Below are 16,531 nucleotides of genomic sequence, written 5' to 3'. Positions count from 1 at the left end.
ACTCTTTGCTTCACAAAAAACTAATGATCATCTGCAAAAAGAAGATGTGATATCACAATAGTGCCACCATCACCATTGCCCACATGAAAAACTGATAAGAAATCTCCCCCAACAATAGCCTGCACCATCCTACTCAAAACCTCCATAACTATGACAAATAAAAGAGGAGATAAAAGATTTCTCTGCCGCAGTCCCCTCGAACTAGCAAAAAAACCAGTAGGTGTACCATTAATCATAACTGAGAACCGAGCAGTTGAAATACAATGACGCATCCATGCAATTCTCCTATCCCCAAAATCGCATCTCTCAAGCACGTATAAAAGGAATTCCCAATTCACATGATCATAGACATTTTCTATGTCGAGCTTGCACAAAACACCTGAACCTCCCTCCCATAATCGATAATCCAAACACTCATTTGCAATAAGTATGGAGTCAAGAATTTGTCTCCCACGAATAAATGCGTTGTGAGACTTGGAGATAATCTGTTCTAACATCGGACTAAGCCGGTTAGCAAGAACCTTCGAGATGATCTTATATATGCTACTAACAAAACTTATAGGCTGAAAATGTTCAATAGTCGAAACCCAGTGTTTCTTAGGAATAAGAGCAATAAAGGTTGTATTAATGGACTTTTCAAACTTCTGAAAAGAGTGAAATTCGCTAAAACCCTTCATAACATCGCCTTTTACAATATCCCAACAAGTTTGAAAGAACCCATTGAAAAGCCATCCGGCCCCAGCGCTTTATCCTTGGCCATGCCGGATAAGACCTTGTAGATCTCTTCTTCTACAAAAGGTCTCCACAATACTCACGCTCTGCGAATCAATCGCCTCAAAATGCAAAGCATCAAACTTCTGCCTCCAAGTAACCAATTCTGAGAGAAGGGTCTCGTAGTACTGTACTATGTGATTTTCTAGCTCGGAAGGAGAAAATATCACCTAAGAGCCTGATTGAAGTGACTCTATGACACAAATGAGATCTTAATGTCTCAATGTAGCCATTTAGGAGATATGATTGTATCAAGCCACAAGAGTTAGAGGCCTAGGAAGAAAGCGAGTCATGCCACATCCCCCACGATATGTAGGAAAAGAAAGGTAAGCCTAAAGTACTATGTGTTTTTATTTCATTTTTTTGAGATACATCGCACAAAAAATCTAAGATATCTATTCAGGGAGTCTGAGGTTCATTCTTTACTAGCAGGGGTAACGAGGTGGCATTGGGTGTACCGAAATTTGCATCAACAATTCCCCACTTAGGAAGATCAATCTAGAAAGACGAAACAATGGGGCAAGCATAATTCCTTAATATGCTTAACTATAATTGGTAACTTTTCTATTCTAAAGTTCTTCCCGTTAATCTATAATTTTTCTTACAGCCTCAGCATTGATGTAGAAGGTCCCTGCAAACAATATCATCATCACTTGTTTATTAGAATTTTGCTCATGCACTATTTGGCTTTGTTATCAATTGATTCGATCATGTTTGGATTCTGAAACCGTGGTAAATGGATACCTAGTCAATTTCAACTTCAAGATACAATTAATTTCCTAGAATTTGAACTTATTTTGGTACCCCTGAACTTCTTTATTAGCCCAACTCTAAATTTTATTAATGTTAAATGTTAAATAGAGAAATGAGTCTAGATAATTCTCTTCGATGAAAATTTTGTAATAAGTTATTACAATTTGAGAAATACAAATACATTACCTATAATAGAATTTAATAAAAAATTATAAACTGACGTAATTTGATGTGTCAAATTATAATGTAAAATAAAAATAAATTTTAACATACCACAATAAATTTATGAAACCCCTTTATAAATTTAACACATCTTTTAAAAATTTAAACTTCTCTGTTACCATGATCAAAGGTGTCATGGACAACTCATGAATTGTCTACGGAAGTAACCCGAGTCTCCCAAAATCTGAACCCAAATCCAAACCCGAACCCACGTCATTTGAAAACCAACCTCGTTTCCACGTCATCAGAGACTGAGCTTTTGAGTCGCATTTGCTATGTTGGTACATAAACTAAATTCATCCCATTTCAAATTAATCATTAACAAAATTTATTAATTTTTTATAAAAAAAAATTAAACTTATTTAACATCCTTAGTATATTTAAACATATTTCAATTTATTTATATTAACATATATCATGAAATTTATAAACTACTATTATTCATACAGAATAATATTAAATATAATTTTTAAATAGATAAATTTCATAGAAATTTTTTATAAAAAATAGATTTTATTAATAAAAAATTATTTTTTTACATATTTTTAAAATATAATGAATTTTTTTATAAATACTTGTTTGGAGACTTATCTATTACAAATCAATCGATTCAAATTATACGTCTGTGTCCAAATGCAACCAAAGCTCCACGCGCGAATATTCTCGGTATAAGTGAGCACACTTCTCTAGTCTCCTCTCGGCTCTTCCCCTTTTTTCTCTCTCATACTTCTTGCTTCGCAAATTTGGGCCACGGCAGAAATGCGAGAGGAGGTTATCAGTTCCGGAGGGACCATTGACGCTGCTCCTGCTGCCAGGTTCCGCCTTCTCTCTCCATCTCAATCACGATATTGATCTCGAATTCTTGTTTTGTGTTTTCTTTCTTCTTTCTTCTTTGAATTATGTGAATTGATTGAAGTTAGGGTTTTGAATTAGCTTTGTCGAGACTCGGATTTTTTTGTTGAGTTCGTTTTGGTTATTTTGTGGAGGGATTGGTGGCTCTAACCGCTGTTTGGTTTCCGGGAAAGTAGAGGAAGGGCATGGGAGGTGAATTCGATCTCCGAAATTAGAGCTGTAAATGCGCTTAGTAAAATGGGAATCGTGGTTTAGTTTTAATCAAATAGATTGGAAAAATCTAATCGAGTCACCTGTGTGTGTGTGTGTGTGTGTTTTCATTTGGGTAATGTAGTGTTCTCATTTGGACAATCTTACTGGCACTTGAAATTTGCTTTCTGCATTCCACGTGTGTGGCACCCCCTTCCTGTAGGTTTAGCAATGCTACTTAATAACTTAGCAGCAAGGTTATTACATGCAACATATTTCATTTATGTTGATACCACGACATAACAATCCAAAACTAGCTCTGTGTATGAGATCGAAATAAATACATTAGAATGTTTCATTTATCATAAGAATATCCAAACGAGATAAAGCAAGTTTAAACAACTGAAAGTAAATAATGTTTTATTCACACTACAACATATCAATCCAAAACTAGCCATGTTTATGACACTTAATATGAATTGACTGAAATAGGTCTCATCAATCTTTATTGGGCACACTTGCTCATCCTCATCCTCATTACCTAGGACATTTGAAAACACCAAACAACAAAAAATGAGTTGAAGACTTAGTAAATAGTACATTATACTTGGGGAGTACTTTGAAGATAAAGAACGTTCGATTGGAGCACTTAGGGAGTTCTTCTTTATGTTTTTGGGTTAAAGCTCTTGTATTGAATGGAGATAATCTTCATGATTTTCTTTTAGCCCATTCTAGTTCTTAGCTTGTATTTAGGTGTTTTCTCTTGTATATTTCATTTGTACTTTGGCTGTGCCTATTTAGTGGTCAATAAAATTTTCTTACTACTAATAAAAAAATAGTACATTATACTTGTAAAAAAATAGTACATTTTTTATGACGGGGGGAACTACCCCACGACAGAACCCTTAGGACTTACCCATGTAACCTTGCGTAGCTTCCATCCTTTATATGGTCGTGAAGCTATGCATTAGGTTTTTCATGTTTCTCTTCTAAACCTAAGGACTTGCTGTACCTATCCCTTTTGCTCAGCAATTAAACTAAATATTTTTTTTTATAAGTAACTCAGCTCCTAAACCAAATATCAGGAACACTTGGTCTAGAAATTCCACCACAGACTCTTTTAATTGTCCCTGGAATACTTTCAGATTTATTTAATTATTGACTTAATTCCCCCACGCTTGCCCCACCCCTTTTTACCAAATACTTTCTATTGTATTTTCTGATATTTTATGTAGATGACAATGTCTATTTTCTCAAACAAATGATTAAGAATTTTATCAAGCTCAAGTTTATATATACATTTTTTATGAACAAGTTTATTGCTTTATGCGTTATCAGTTCTGCTGGGGCATCCTCACCTGCTGTTCCTACACATGTTGGCAGTATAGATGGGTCCAGTCATGGCCGTGGCTCTAAAGCAGCTTCTTTGTCTTGTGTTGGTTCACAACCACCATTGACTTCCTTGAGTGCAAGTGCTGGTGGTTCGGCTTTTGTATCATCAAGGCCGTCATGTAGACCATGGGAAAGAGGAGATTTACTGAGGCGTTTGGCTACCTTCAAGCCTTCAAATTGGTTGGGGAAGCCTAAGGTTTGAACATGTTTTGGTCCATCATAGTTTATCCCTAAAGCCATTTGTGATTGATGGATTCAGATATATGAAAATCCCAATGTTAGAGCATTGTAAAATAGAAATATATCACTACATATTGATGCATTATCAAGTGACAATTATTATTGTTATTATTCTGAAACTGAATATCTCTAGATATGCCTTTATGAATCTATAAGCAATGACCCGTTATTTTATAACTTGAGAAATTTCCTTACATGGTGATAATGTAAACTATTTTATAGTCTATACAAAATGCTTTTTCTTGCAGAAGGTTTTCTGCAACGTGCTAAAATTTTATTATAGATCATGGAAAGTGTGTACAAGAAAAATGTCAAAACTATTGTTAATTATAAGAGTGTTGACTGTATGTGTTCTGCCTTTGAATTTCTCATGGCATCCTTTCGGATCAGCTTTTCCAGTTTGTTACTAGAGTGGTGCATCTGGATCTTCCAACAAGAATGCTACCAAGACATATCGCTTACATAGTTGAGGCTTAACATATCTTTCAGGATGATTTATAATCTACATAAATTGCTCTTTCCCTAAGCTGCTACACATTTCATAAGACTACTTAGATTGCTTGGAAATCAATTCAACCTGTGGTTAAGTATGATAGAGGTAGCCTATAGAGGGTGGTGATAGAGACAAAGTATGACAGTGAGTTAACTGGATGGAAATCTAAAGAGTTGTTTGGGAATTATGGGGTTGGGTAATGGAAGAACATTTGAAGAAACTGGAAGGAATTTTCCAGGCACATTAAATATGAGGTGGAGGATGGATCATGGAACCAAGATCAAGTTCAAGTATAATGTCTAGTGTAGCGATCAACCTTTTAAAGGGGCCTTCATGGACCTATTCAACATTGCTAGGGAGAAGGAGGCATCAGTGGCAGACAAGCTATGGATCTCAAATGTCACCTAATTGGAAAGTTATGTTTGTTCAAGTGGCGCAAGACTAAGAGGTGGATTCCTTTACTTTTATGCTTGGCCATATTCTCTTCGAGTAAGACAGGATGGGGAAGATAGGATGCAATTGAGCATATCAAAGAGATAATGCAGTAGTCCCACACAAAAACACTACCTTTCCTTGGAAGACCATTTAGAGGAGTAAAGCTCCTTGAGAGTGACTTTCTTTGCTTGGATGGCCGCATTCTAGAAGATCCTTACTTTGGACAACCTAAGTAAGGACACATTAAGGTGGTGTGTGGTGTATGTGCAAGAGGAATGTAGAATCTGTGGATCATTCTTCACTCCATTATGAGGTAGCTAAAACATTGTAATATCCCGAATTGTGTATAAGAAGGTGGTGAATGAGATCTCACATTGCTTAGGAGGGAGAAGTTCAAGTTCTTTATAATGATTCCAAGGTTTTTCAATTGTAAACTTGACTAGGCCTTTTGGAGTATGGATCTAGATGTGGCTTGGACTTTCCTTGGACTCTTACAAACACTAAGGCTAGCTCTTATTGATCTCTTTGGCTTGAAGTGGGTGATACCTAGACGAGTGGGGGATCTTCTAGCGTGTTGGAAAGGATGGCTTGATAAACAACATTGTAACAATTTGTGGAAAATGATCCCGGCCTACTTGATATGGTGCGTTTGGATAGAAAGAGTGAAAGTTTCAAAAATATTCAAGGACTACCAAAGACCTGAAGACCTTTTTAAATGCAATCTATCATTGGATGGGAGCCAATATATATCCCTCTAGTTTCAGGACTTTATTGCCCTCTTCTCTCTATCTCCCTCCCTCTCCCTCTAACATTTGGTGTATTTGTTGTATACCCCCATGTACTTCGATTTTGCGTTCCTCTTTTTTTGTTTTCAATAAATATTATCTTTTTAAAAAGAGTATAAATCAATACATTATTTCTTTGGGCAGCTGCAAAGACTATAATGGGCTGAGTTTTCATGGTTTTTGTAATTCTTCGTACCAATAGACCGGGATCTGTTTTAGAAGAATTAGAGATTTCAAAACCAAAGTACTTATTAAAAAAAAAAGATTTCAAAACCAAAGTTTAACACATCCATAGAAATCCCTTGCTGACTGAAGCCTTGCTTGCATAAACCAAGCTTTTCAGTACTTTTTTTCATGAGCCACTATACCTTCTAAGTTTATGGTCTGCACATGCAAAAATTTACATTACTGCCACAAAATGTTGTTTGCTTTCAGATATAGATTCAAGACCACTTTGAGGCATTCTCACTGTTACTTTATGATTTGTTTCAGGTTGTCAGTTCATTGACTTGTGCTCAAAGAGGTTGGATAAACGTGGATGTGGACAAAATTGAATGTGAATCATGTGGTGTATGCTTGAGTTTTACGTTGTCACCATCTTGGACCCCTACTGAAGGTTAGCCAATTCAAGTCAATGGCTTATTGTTCTGCCTTTTCTTTAATCTTCTCACATTATTACCCGACATTGGATGTTTCAAATAAACTTTCAAATGTTTCAAAAAGCTGTATGGTGATCTTTCAATTGATTAAACCTAAGGGCAGCGTTGCAAGATATGTGGAGAAAGGTAAGTATATGAAGGGAGGACAAGTAAGAAAGGGAGGGTGGGGGAGCGGGAGTAACTTCCTAAAAACTTATGCTGTAGACCTTCATTATTTGGAAACATGCGCCTTTTATGGAGTTGTGATTTCTCCATGGTAGCTAACTTGCACCACCAAGTAGGATACATGGATCTTTTTTCATTTGTCTCATTAATGATTTAATGCTACCTTGTTTATAGCTTACATTTTGCTGGAAGTCCCAATTATAATGATATTAAATTCCTATTTCAAGCATATTTATCTTATTTAGACAAGTTTTACTTAATGAGTCAGTAGTGATTGAACGAGCTGGTCCTTGCTAATATCAAGCTTATTTTGTTCTTTCTTTCATGGTTTAAGTTCAAGATGCTGCTGAAGCATTTGCCAAACGGCTGGATGCTGTGCACAATGTCAGTTGTCCTTGGAGGGGAAATAGCTGCCCAGAGAGCTTGGTGCAGTTTCCTCCAACTTCTCAGTCTGCCCTGATTGGAGGATATAAGGATAGATGTGATGGACTTGTGCAATATCAATCTCTTCCCATTGTGGCCGCGTCTGCAATTGAGACAATGCGGGCCTCTCGGGGCCCACAGGTTGCTCGCTTTTTGTCAGAGGAAGTAGATATTAAACCAGAGAGTATACCAGAACTTGAAAGCTCTCGAGATGGGGCATTATGTTTATATTCTCGTGTAAGATATATTTATGTACTTGTTGGTGGCTGGTAATGCTTACCAAGTCATTTCTTTTTCCATTTATCTGTGTGCTCATATATTTATAATTTCGTCTTTTTCCTTTGGCAGGCCCAGAAGCTTATAAGCCTCTGTGGATGGGAACCCGGATGGCTTTTAAATGTTCAAGACTGTGAAGAGCATTCTGCTCAATCAGCTAGGAACGGATATTCTGCAGGCCCTAATCAGGCCCAGCTCCATCTATTGCAGGATCATGGAACAGGCAAGAAGCCACTGACTGCTGCAGATAAAAAAGAGATAGGGAAGAGTAAAGTGTTGGTTAAGGATTCTAGATGTGAGTTCAGGTCACCTTTGCTAGATTGTAGCTTATGTGGTGCTACGGTTAGGATATCAGATTTCGTATCAATTCCTCGACCTGCACGGTTCACTCCAAACAACATTGATATTCCTGATGCAAGCAAAAAAATGGGATTAACACGTGGAGTAAGTGCGGCCAGTGGAATTAGTGGCTGGGTTGCTGCTGATGATACAGAAAGAGAACATACTGAAGACCGCGATGAAGTTGCAACAACAAGTGATAGGAAAGTGCTGCCAAATACAGATGTTGATTTGAATCTTACAATGGCAGGGGCTTTACCTTTTACACAGTTGGACAGGACAGCAATGTCGGAAAATATTCTTGATGCAGATATGGGTAGGGACCTCATGATTGGGCAGCCTTCAGGCAGTGAGGTTGGTGACCGTGCAGCTTCATATGAATCACGGGGTCCCAGCTCTCGTAAGCGGAACCTGGAGAAAGGGGGAACTTCAGATTATAGGCCACACCTAAGGATGCAGCAAGCTGATAGCATTGAAGGCACTGTCATTGATCGTGATGGTGATGAAGTCACAGATGGCCAAGAATATTCAGCTGGGCCTTCAAAACGTGCTCGTGACTCTGATTTATTTGATACATACTGTTCATCATCTCATAGAGATACATCTGGTGCTGGTCCTAGCCATTCAATGGGTTTTGAAGTATACACAGATGGCAATAGGGTTTCTTCGTTTCGGCAAGGAAGTGACCAACTTATTGGGATCCAATCAGCTAGGGATTCTACTCGTGCGTCATCGGTAATTGCTATGGATACCGGTTTCCATAGTGCAAATGCCGACTCTATGGAAAGTGTTGAAAATTATCCTGGAGATGTTGATGATGTTCATCTCCCCTCGTCTAGTATATATGGCAATCTGGACATGAATGATACATCTGAAATAAATCATAGTAACCAAGCTCAGCCGAGCATTGGTTTCCGGCCAGCTGCGGCCATCCCTGGGGAAATGGGTGTCAGTAGTACAAATGATGGGGAAGAACTTTTCAATGCAGAGACTGTGACTGCTCAAGCCAGGGACGGGTTTAGTTTTGGAATTAGTGGAGGAAGTGTTGGGATGTGTGCTAGTCATGAGGCTGAAATTCATGGGGCTGATGTATCTGTCCATAGAGCTAATAGTGTGGTTGGTGATGTGGAACCAAGAGCAGAAGATGCTGAAAATCAGGGCCAGACTGGGGAATCTGCTCCAGATCCTGGACTAATGGACGAGATTGTCCCTGATGAAATTAATAGGGAAGATCCCCATGGAGATAGCCAGGAAATGTTGTCTCGATCAGTTGGAAGGGCAGATAGCAGCTCAAAAATTTATGGTTCTGCTAAAACTGAATCAGTTGAAAGTGGTGAAAAGATAAGTCAAGGCGACAAGTTAGTACCTGAGAACAATGCCCACCCTTCTCTTTCTTGCAATGCTAACGTGTTTTCTGGTTGTAAAACAATGAAGAAAGAGGTTGCAAAAGCTGGTAATTCTTCTTCTACAAACAATTGCTTATACCTAGAGTCAGATTATGCCAATGTTGTTGGTAAATTATATGGCATTATTGATTTCTTAACTACATTACCACTTTGTAACGTTAGTGGCTTTGCTCATGAAAAATGAGCCAATTATTTATCTATTTAGATTGATTAGTTATGCATGGACCTTGTGAGACTGTGAGGTTTGAGCCCTTGATCTCATCCTTGGCCTTGCTTTTACAAGAGGTTACCTGATTTCAGCTTAAGGTTGAAAATGAGTGGGCACTTAATGGAACAAAGTTGTCCATTGCTAATTGTAGATTTAAGATACAATGGAATAAAGAAGGTGATGCTGGAAAATTTTGTTTTGAGTCGTAGGTCAGTCAACACATAGCTTGACAATGGAAAATCGAAACCAGAAGTTCATTACGCACATTGGATTGAGGACATACTTTGTAAATTTCTATCCAATGTTGAATTTATTTATTGAAGGTCTCTTTTGGGAGTTATTACCTTAAGAGCTCTACCTTGGACAAAACACACATCTAGGGATACACAACATATACATTTGCTGAGTCACCATTCCAGCTTTACCCTATTTGATTCTATTCTCGGGTTGTCATTTAGTTGTACACTGTTGGATGTATAATATCCTAGCTCAGAAATAAAAAAGGCTATTGAGCTTTCTATTTAACCTGTTTCATTGCCATCACTACTTCGATACCTATATACATTTTTTTTATGACAAGGAATTCCGGAGACCGTGCAAATGCAACATGTCTTTACCCGGATTCCGGGTTTTGGACCAGACTGGAAAAAAATCCAGCCCGGTTCTACACCCCTATACCCGGTTAAACCCCCAGACCTGAGTAAATACCTATATACAATTTTGTGCACATTTAAAAAAATGATAATTTTATGCAACTAACCCCCTTGGATTACTTCCAATTAGAAAGTTCATACATGTGTTGTCATAATTTAAATATTTAAATTTTTTTATTTGTGTATTTTTTTCTTACTTTTCTGTTGATGATGCATGAAAACCATTTAAATTTTCAGGGCCTCCAAAAGGGGCAAGCAATTATGAGGAAGCTTTGGAATTTGATCCGATTGTCCATCACAACCAGTTCTGTCCTTGGGTGAATGGAAATGTTGCGGCTGCTGGCTGTACTGGTTCCAGCACCAATACTGATGCTTTTGCGCTTTGTGGGTGGCAGCTGACTCTCGATGCACTGGATAATTTGCGATCACTTGGAAATATTGCAATTCAGAATGTACAGTCTGAATCAGCAGCGTCATTATATAAGGTTTGTTGAGTTTAGATATTAATTTGTATTTCTTAGTTTTCTTTTTAAGCAGCTTGTGCAATATTCTCCTTTTTTTCTATGTCATGAAATAATTACTGCTAAGCTGAAAAAAAAATGCCAACTGCTAAGAAATGAAAGCTATTACTTCTTTTTAAGGTTTCATAAATGCTATGTTTTGGACTTGAATAAATTGGAGGTTAATCACAGATTCGAATTACTGCTAGTTATTTTAACCTAGGCAGGACTATATATAACTCGGAACAGCATGTCTGGCTGTTGCAAATAGAGAAATTCACTCCACTCAGTGTCATAATCAGTCGGCTCCCATTCAAATAATTTGAGTTCTCTGTGTCGTATCTATGCATTGATTTAAATGTTTTGCTGTTGCAGGGTGATCAGCGGACTCGTGATCAAAAGCTTCTTCGACACCACTCGATGAGCAGAAGTCATGGGCAACATTGAGATTCAGTCTGAAGTGATTACCCATGGCTCCCTATAATGATATGTATCTTTCTCAAGTAATCTTTATTGTCTCGGTTTGATGTCGCTGTTTCTTAAGAAGAAATTAATGGTTCTTCCGTGACTATCAGTAAACCAACGATTCTGGACCTGAGTTTTATTTTCGCTCTGTACTTAATTAAATGAAATTTTTATTTTTGAGGAACCTAAACCTGATGCAGCTGACACTATAATTTATAAATAAATAGTTAATTCATTTGGTCTTAGCATTTTGATGTTTTCTTTTAGTTATTGCTTTCTCTCGCTCTCTCTCTCTCTCTCTTCTAGAAAATAGGCTTCTCACCTGGGATTTACTTCAAAACTTAGTGAACTTGTTGCTTGCAGTTTTCTGTGTTTTTTTTTTTTTGAAAAAAACTGACTAAGTAAAATAAAAGCGGTTCGGGTGAGAACTGTACAAGGGAAACCAAAACGGGTGATGCTTATTCCAAGTGTAAGAGATGATGAATTTTTGCTGATGTTTCCGGATAGAGGAGAAGATAGAAGGCAGCATGAGGTAGCAGGCCGACGTATCCCGATCTTTTTCACCCGAACAATCTCTGATATCTAATATCAACCAATCATTTTGAAGCAAGCCGACACGTCATCACCTCGTGCAAATAAAGCTAACCGGATGACATGCAAGAGGCCCCCCCTCTCTCTCTCCCGCCCACACACAAATTCTTGAAGCACCATGCCAGTTGCAGGAGCAACAGCATTACATTCTTTTCTGTGCTCCTCTCCTCAGAAACCATTATCCCCACCACTAAGCTGCCACCAATTAAACACTTCCTTAGCAGCAAAACCCAAAACCCCCCTCCAAAAGCATCCACTCTATACGCCAACCCATGCAAATCTCTCCCTCCAGATCAAAGAGAAGATCCTCTGCCTTGAAATTATGGGTGTTGATTCAGGTAAGGCTCTCTCCCAAAACCTTTCTCTACACACCGCTACCCTTGAATCCATCCACTCCATCATCTCCTTCCTCCAATCCAAAGGCATCCTCCAGAAGGACTTGCCCAGGATCTTTGGCATGTGCCCCAGAATTCTCACCTCTACCATCAGAACCGATCTTAACCCAGTTTTCACCTTTCTCTCTCAAGACCTGAGAGTCCCAGACCATAGCTTTAGAAGGGTCATCAACAGGTGTCCAAGATTGCTAACTTCTAGTGTTAGAGACCAGCTCAAACCAGCTCTATTTTACCTTCAGAGACTTGGGTTCAAGGACTTGGAGGCATTGGCTTACCACGATTCAGTCTTGTTGGTTTCTAGTTTAGAGAATACCCTGATTCCCAAGCTCAAGTATTTGGAGAGTTTGGGACTTTCAAGAGATGAGACTGTGGGCATGGTTTTGAGATGCCCATCTCTGTTAACTTTCAGTATCGAGAATAATTATAAGCCCAAGTATGAGTATTTTGCTGAGGTAATGGAGAAGAAGATGGAGGAATTGAAGGAGTTCCCCCAGTATTTTGCTTTCAGTTTGGAGAAGAGGATAAAGCCGAGGCACGCGCAGGTTTTGCAGAGTGGGGTGGAGGTCCCTTTGCCATTAATGCTTAAGAGCACCGATGATGAGTTCGTTGAGTTGATAACACAAGTGGGCCGGATGAGTATGGCGGAGGCACCATTGTCCCCCTGATTAATCTCTCTTTTTGAGAGTGGGAAAGTCTTTACATTTTCATCTTAAATAAAACGATCGATCGAGGGCCAAGAAATTTTTATCAATGTATATTCCGATTTTTTGTTTTACATTGAAGCCACAGCACTATAAATTGTTGCAGAATCTTTTTATATCAAGGGTTAAAAGCGAGTGATCAGTTGCAGAAGCTGTTGTAAGTTGTCCGAGTGTAAATTGGGTTGTTTATTTTATATACATTGAAGAAACAGCACTGTAAATTGTTTTATTTCCTATATTAACTTTCATTTTCGTAGGTTTCAGGAACAAAACAGGTTTTATTAATGTTAATTTTGGATGAGAATTGTGGACATTCTTATAATTTCTAGAATCATATAATTCAAATTAATTAAAGTTTTTAGCTCAACCAATTATAAATACGAATATATATATATATATAAGAATATTTTAAAATTACAAAGTTCAAAATAGAGATAATAATTATCATAATTGTATATGTAGTACGGAACTCATTGTGAATAATTCTAATACGGAACTATTACGACATAACTCAGAAATGCACTCCAGTTTGATATGTTCTTATATTTCATCGCCTGATGAAATGCCTTGGGAATCAAAAAAGATTATTGATTGCACAATTGCATAAAGTTGCATCCAATTTCGAGTTAACCATAAGATTTATTCAATTCGAAAACAAATAGATACAAGATATTATTCATACGACCAAGCAGTCATACACTATAAACACTGGATACTATGCCTATCACTATTCAAACAAAATCATCACAATTCACACACATGCGCGCGCGCGTGTATATATATATATATATATATATATATATATTATATTATAGGTAATGAAGAAGTTTTATTTGTAGAAATAGGCGAAAATCAAGTACATAGGAAGTATACATGAGATTAACCTAATTAGAGTTTACAAGCAAAATGAGAAAATCATGGACATTCAGCCCATTATAAACAATGGCCCCCATCCATAAGAACAATAACGTAAAAAGGAAAACTTTAAGCTCATCCATTGTTCTCTCGTGATTTTTGAAGCTTCTATAATTTCTCTCGCCAAATACACCAATACATACATATAAGAACCGTTCTCCACATTGCTGCCACTTATGAGTTACCTTGGAGGCATCTCTGGCTTGTAAGGAAATCCATCAATCTAAGAGGCATGACTCATGATAATCAAATTCTGGCAAAAAAAATCGTCCCACATAGACCTATCCATCTCGCAATGTAAAAGCAAATGATCTACTAATTCGCCATTCTTTTTACACATATAACACTAGTTCAACATTATTATTCGAGGTTTCCTTAAATTATCTATGGTGAAGATCTTGTCCAATAAAGTTGTCCATACAAAAAAAGCTAATTTTGAATGACTTTTCGTCTACTATATACTCTTCCATGGGAACATGGTCATTCTAGAGCTTCAAAACAATCATACAGTGAAATTACCTTTCTTGGAGGGGCTCCAGTTCATCTTATCTATGGTACCCTCAGCCAGTCTTATTGAATACAATGTTGCATAGAATTCTATGATAGTCTCCAACTCTCAATTTTGGGCTGCCCTTATGAAATCTACATTCCATTGAGGGGAGCCACTAGAAAAGACCAAGAGATTGACTATCGCTACATGCTTATCTCGGGCGAGTTAAAAAATAGTAGGAAAGGAGGCTTTGTTCATCACACCATTTGTCATACCAAAATCTGACATGGGAGCCATCACTTATCACAATATGTTCATGTCTCCGGAAGATCTCCCAATGTATTCTAATGTATTTACATAAACCTACCCCATATGGGCCGCATACCTCATTCAAACACCACCCTCCCCAAGCCTCCTCAAATTGTGAATCTATAACGGATTTCCATAGAACCCTTTTGCTGTGAGAAGCTAAGGAAATTGCCTTTCTCAATAGACAAGTTGCCTTTCTCCCTCAAGCACGTCAAGGGAAGTAGAAAGTGGTGGGAAAAGCTATACTGGGATGAGCCTAGTTGTAAGAGTCTTTTACAACCTGACTCTTACAACCCTTCTTTGAGGGAGAAAAATGAAAAGAAAAACACTAAATATGGACTATGTAGCTGGCGCAGGGCAAGTCCTATTGATTGGTGATTAAAATTTCATCTGACATTGAACTGCCACTTGATTCTTTTCAATATCATATGAAGGTATCACAATGGATCATTTTGGAGTATAGGCCATGTGGTTTGAACCTTCCATTGAGACGTTACAAATGGTATCAGAGCCAAACCAACCAGAAATATGGGACTTGAGCCTTGCCACTTATAATTGACAGGCACGATGAGGACGCCGAAAATTTAAGGGAGGTAGATTGTGATACCCTCATATGATATAGATAAGGGTAGGTGGTGTATGGGATCCCACATTGCTTGGGAATGAGAAGTTCTTGCTCTTTATAAGATTCCAATGGGACTTCAATTGCATCTTTGACTAGTCCTTTTGGAGTATAGGCCATGTGATTTGGGTCTTCCACCGGTCCCAGGATCGAAACCTAGCTCTGATACCATTTGTAACGCTTCAATGGAAGGCCCAAACCACATGGCCTATACTCCAAAAGGACTAGTCAATGATGCAATTGAAGTCCCATTGGAACCTTATAAAGAGCAAGACCTTTTTATTCCCAAGTAATGTGGGATCCCATACACCACCTGCCCTTATCCATATCATATGGGAGTATCACAGGAAAATTGGTTCTGGCGAAGATCTTCGAAACAGTTCTACCATTGTAAAGGTGTACAAAGATAAAAAGTTACTTCACGTAATCAAGAAATAGATATTCAGCTCAGTTAAATTCCACGTTGTGTGTATGTATGGAAAGATACTATATATAAGCTGTTTATTTAAATCTCATAGTATATGAAAAGATACTATATATAGGGTTTCGATGAAAAAGTTGAAATAAAAAGATTCCATGCACTTGTTTTCTATTTTTTTTTTTAAATCAGGTCATCATGACGTGGACTAGTGTGTAGGGTGTATTAGAATAGAGTTCTGCTACATACAATCACTTTTGTATTCTTTTTGCACACTTTATAGATGTGATTGACCAAAGTAGTTATTTTATATTAAAAAAAGTGACGCATCCAATCACATTAATGAAATGTGCAAAAAGTACGTAAAAGTAACTGCATAAAATTTTTTTTATTAGAATAAGCGGTTGCTATGTAGAAAAACTCTATAGAGTTTGAACTATAGGTTAAACCCTAGCTCGAGGCTAGTAACATGGTTGGAAAATTAAATGCCAAAATCATATAAAAAGAATTCAAAAATCATTAAGCAACCACCTTTGGTAGAAGAGAAATGATACTTGCAGTCATGAGTGTGCAAGCGTCGTGCAGTCACTTTGAAAAAAATGAATAAATATGAGACCTACATGAAAATAAATTAATTTTTTAATAGTAGACCTCACTCTTTTTCAAAACGACTATGAGGTGCTTGCACACTCCACAATTATATGTAGCATTACTCATATAATATATATTAACATTGAGTTGACAATTAGTAGTAATACTTGATGCATACTTTCTATTTTTGGTGAATTTTTCTTCATGATTCTCAACTATTTTTGGCTAATCACTTGTAATGGAATGCTAATTATTAGAGAGAGAAAAAAAATT

General features: G+C 37.5%; 2 protein-coding genes across 3 annotated transcripts; both read left to right on the top strand.

Annotated features, from left to right (window-relative positions):
• The first annotated feature begins 2,390 nt into the window (after positions 1 to 2,390).
• LOC109011069 lies at positions 2,391 to 11,461 on the top strand. 2 transcript variants are annotated; one of them, XM_035688330.1, is made up of 7 exons: positions 2,391 to 2,561; positions 4,171 to 4,375; positions 6,625 to 6,748; positions 7,291 to 7,616; positions 7,728 to 9,447; positions 10,499 to 10,746; positions 11,137 to 11,461. In XM_035688330.1, the coding sequence occupies exons 1-7, from the start codon at positions 2,506 to 2,508 to the stop codon at positions 11,206 to 11,208; spliced, it is 2,751 nt and encodes a 916-aa protein (XP_035544223.1). In that variant the 5' UTR covers positions 2,391 to 2,505; the 3' UTR covers positions 11,209 to 11,461. The 2 variants fall into 2 exon arrangements, with proteins under 2 accessions (XP_035544223.1, XP_018847663.2); XM_018992118.2 differs by having other exon boundaries at positions 2,392 to 2,561; positions 4,126 to 4,375.
• Positions 11,462 to 11,889: 428 nt separating this feature from the next.
• Positions 11,890 to 13,155, top strand: LOC109011070 (transcription termination factor MTEF1, chloroplastic). Its single transcript, XM_018992119.2, has one exon. The coding sequence runs from the start codon at positions 11,936 to 11,938 to the stop codon at positions 12,875 to 12,877; it is 942 nt and encodes a 313-aa protein (XP_018847664.2). The 5' UTR covers positions 11,890 to 11,935; the 3' UTR covers positions 12,878 to 13,155.
• The last annotated feature ends 3,376 nt before the right edge of the window (positions 13,156 to 16,531 follow it).

Source organism: Juglans regia, chromosome 3 (assembly GCF_001411555.2).
Source record: "Juglans regia cultivar Chandler chromosome 3, Walnut 2.0, whole genome shotgun sequence".
Lineage (NCBI taxonomy): Eukaryota > Viridiplantae > Streptophyta > Magnoliopsida > Fagales > Juglandaceae > Juglans > Juglans regia.
The sequence above is the reverse complement of the archived record's forward strand: the minus strand, read 5'-3'. Positions and strand labels throughout refer to the sequence as shown.

What these genes read in the sequence shown, in the direction of transcription:
- LOC109011069 (XM_018992118.2), top strand. Translation starts at nt 2,506, where the DNA reads ATGCGAGAGGAGGTTATCAGTTCCGGAGGGACCATTGACGCTGCTCCT. An exon ending in ATTGGTTGGGGAAGCCTAAG is followed by an intron (nt 4,376 to 6,624) that starts GTTTGAACATGT and finishes GATTTGTTTCAG; the next exon opens with GTTGTCAGTTCATTGACTTG. An exon ending in GAAAGAGGTTGCAAAAGCTG is followed by an intron (nt 9,448 to 10,498) that starts GTAATTCTTCTT and finishes TTAAATTTTCAG; the next exon opens with GGCCTCCAAAAGGGGCAAGC.
- LOC109011070 (XM_018992119.2), top strand. Translation starts at nt 11,936, where the DNA reads ATGCCAGTTGCAGGAGCAACAGCATTACATTCTTTTCTGTGCTCCTCT.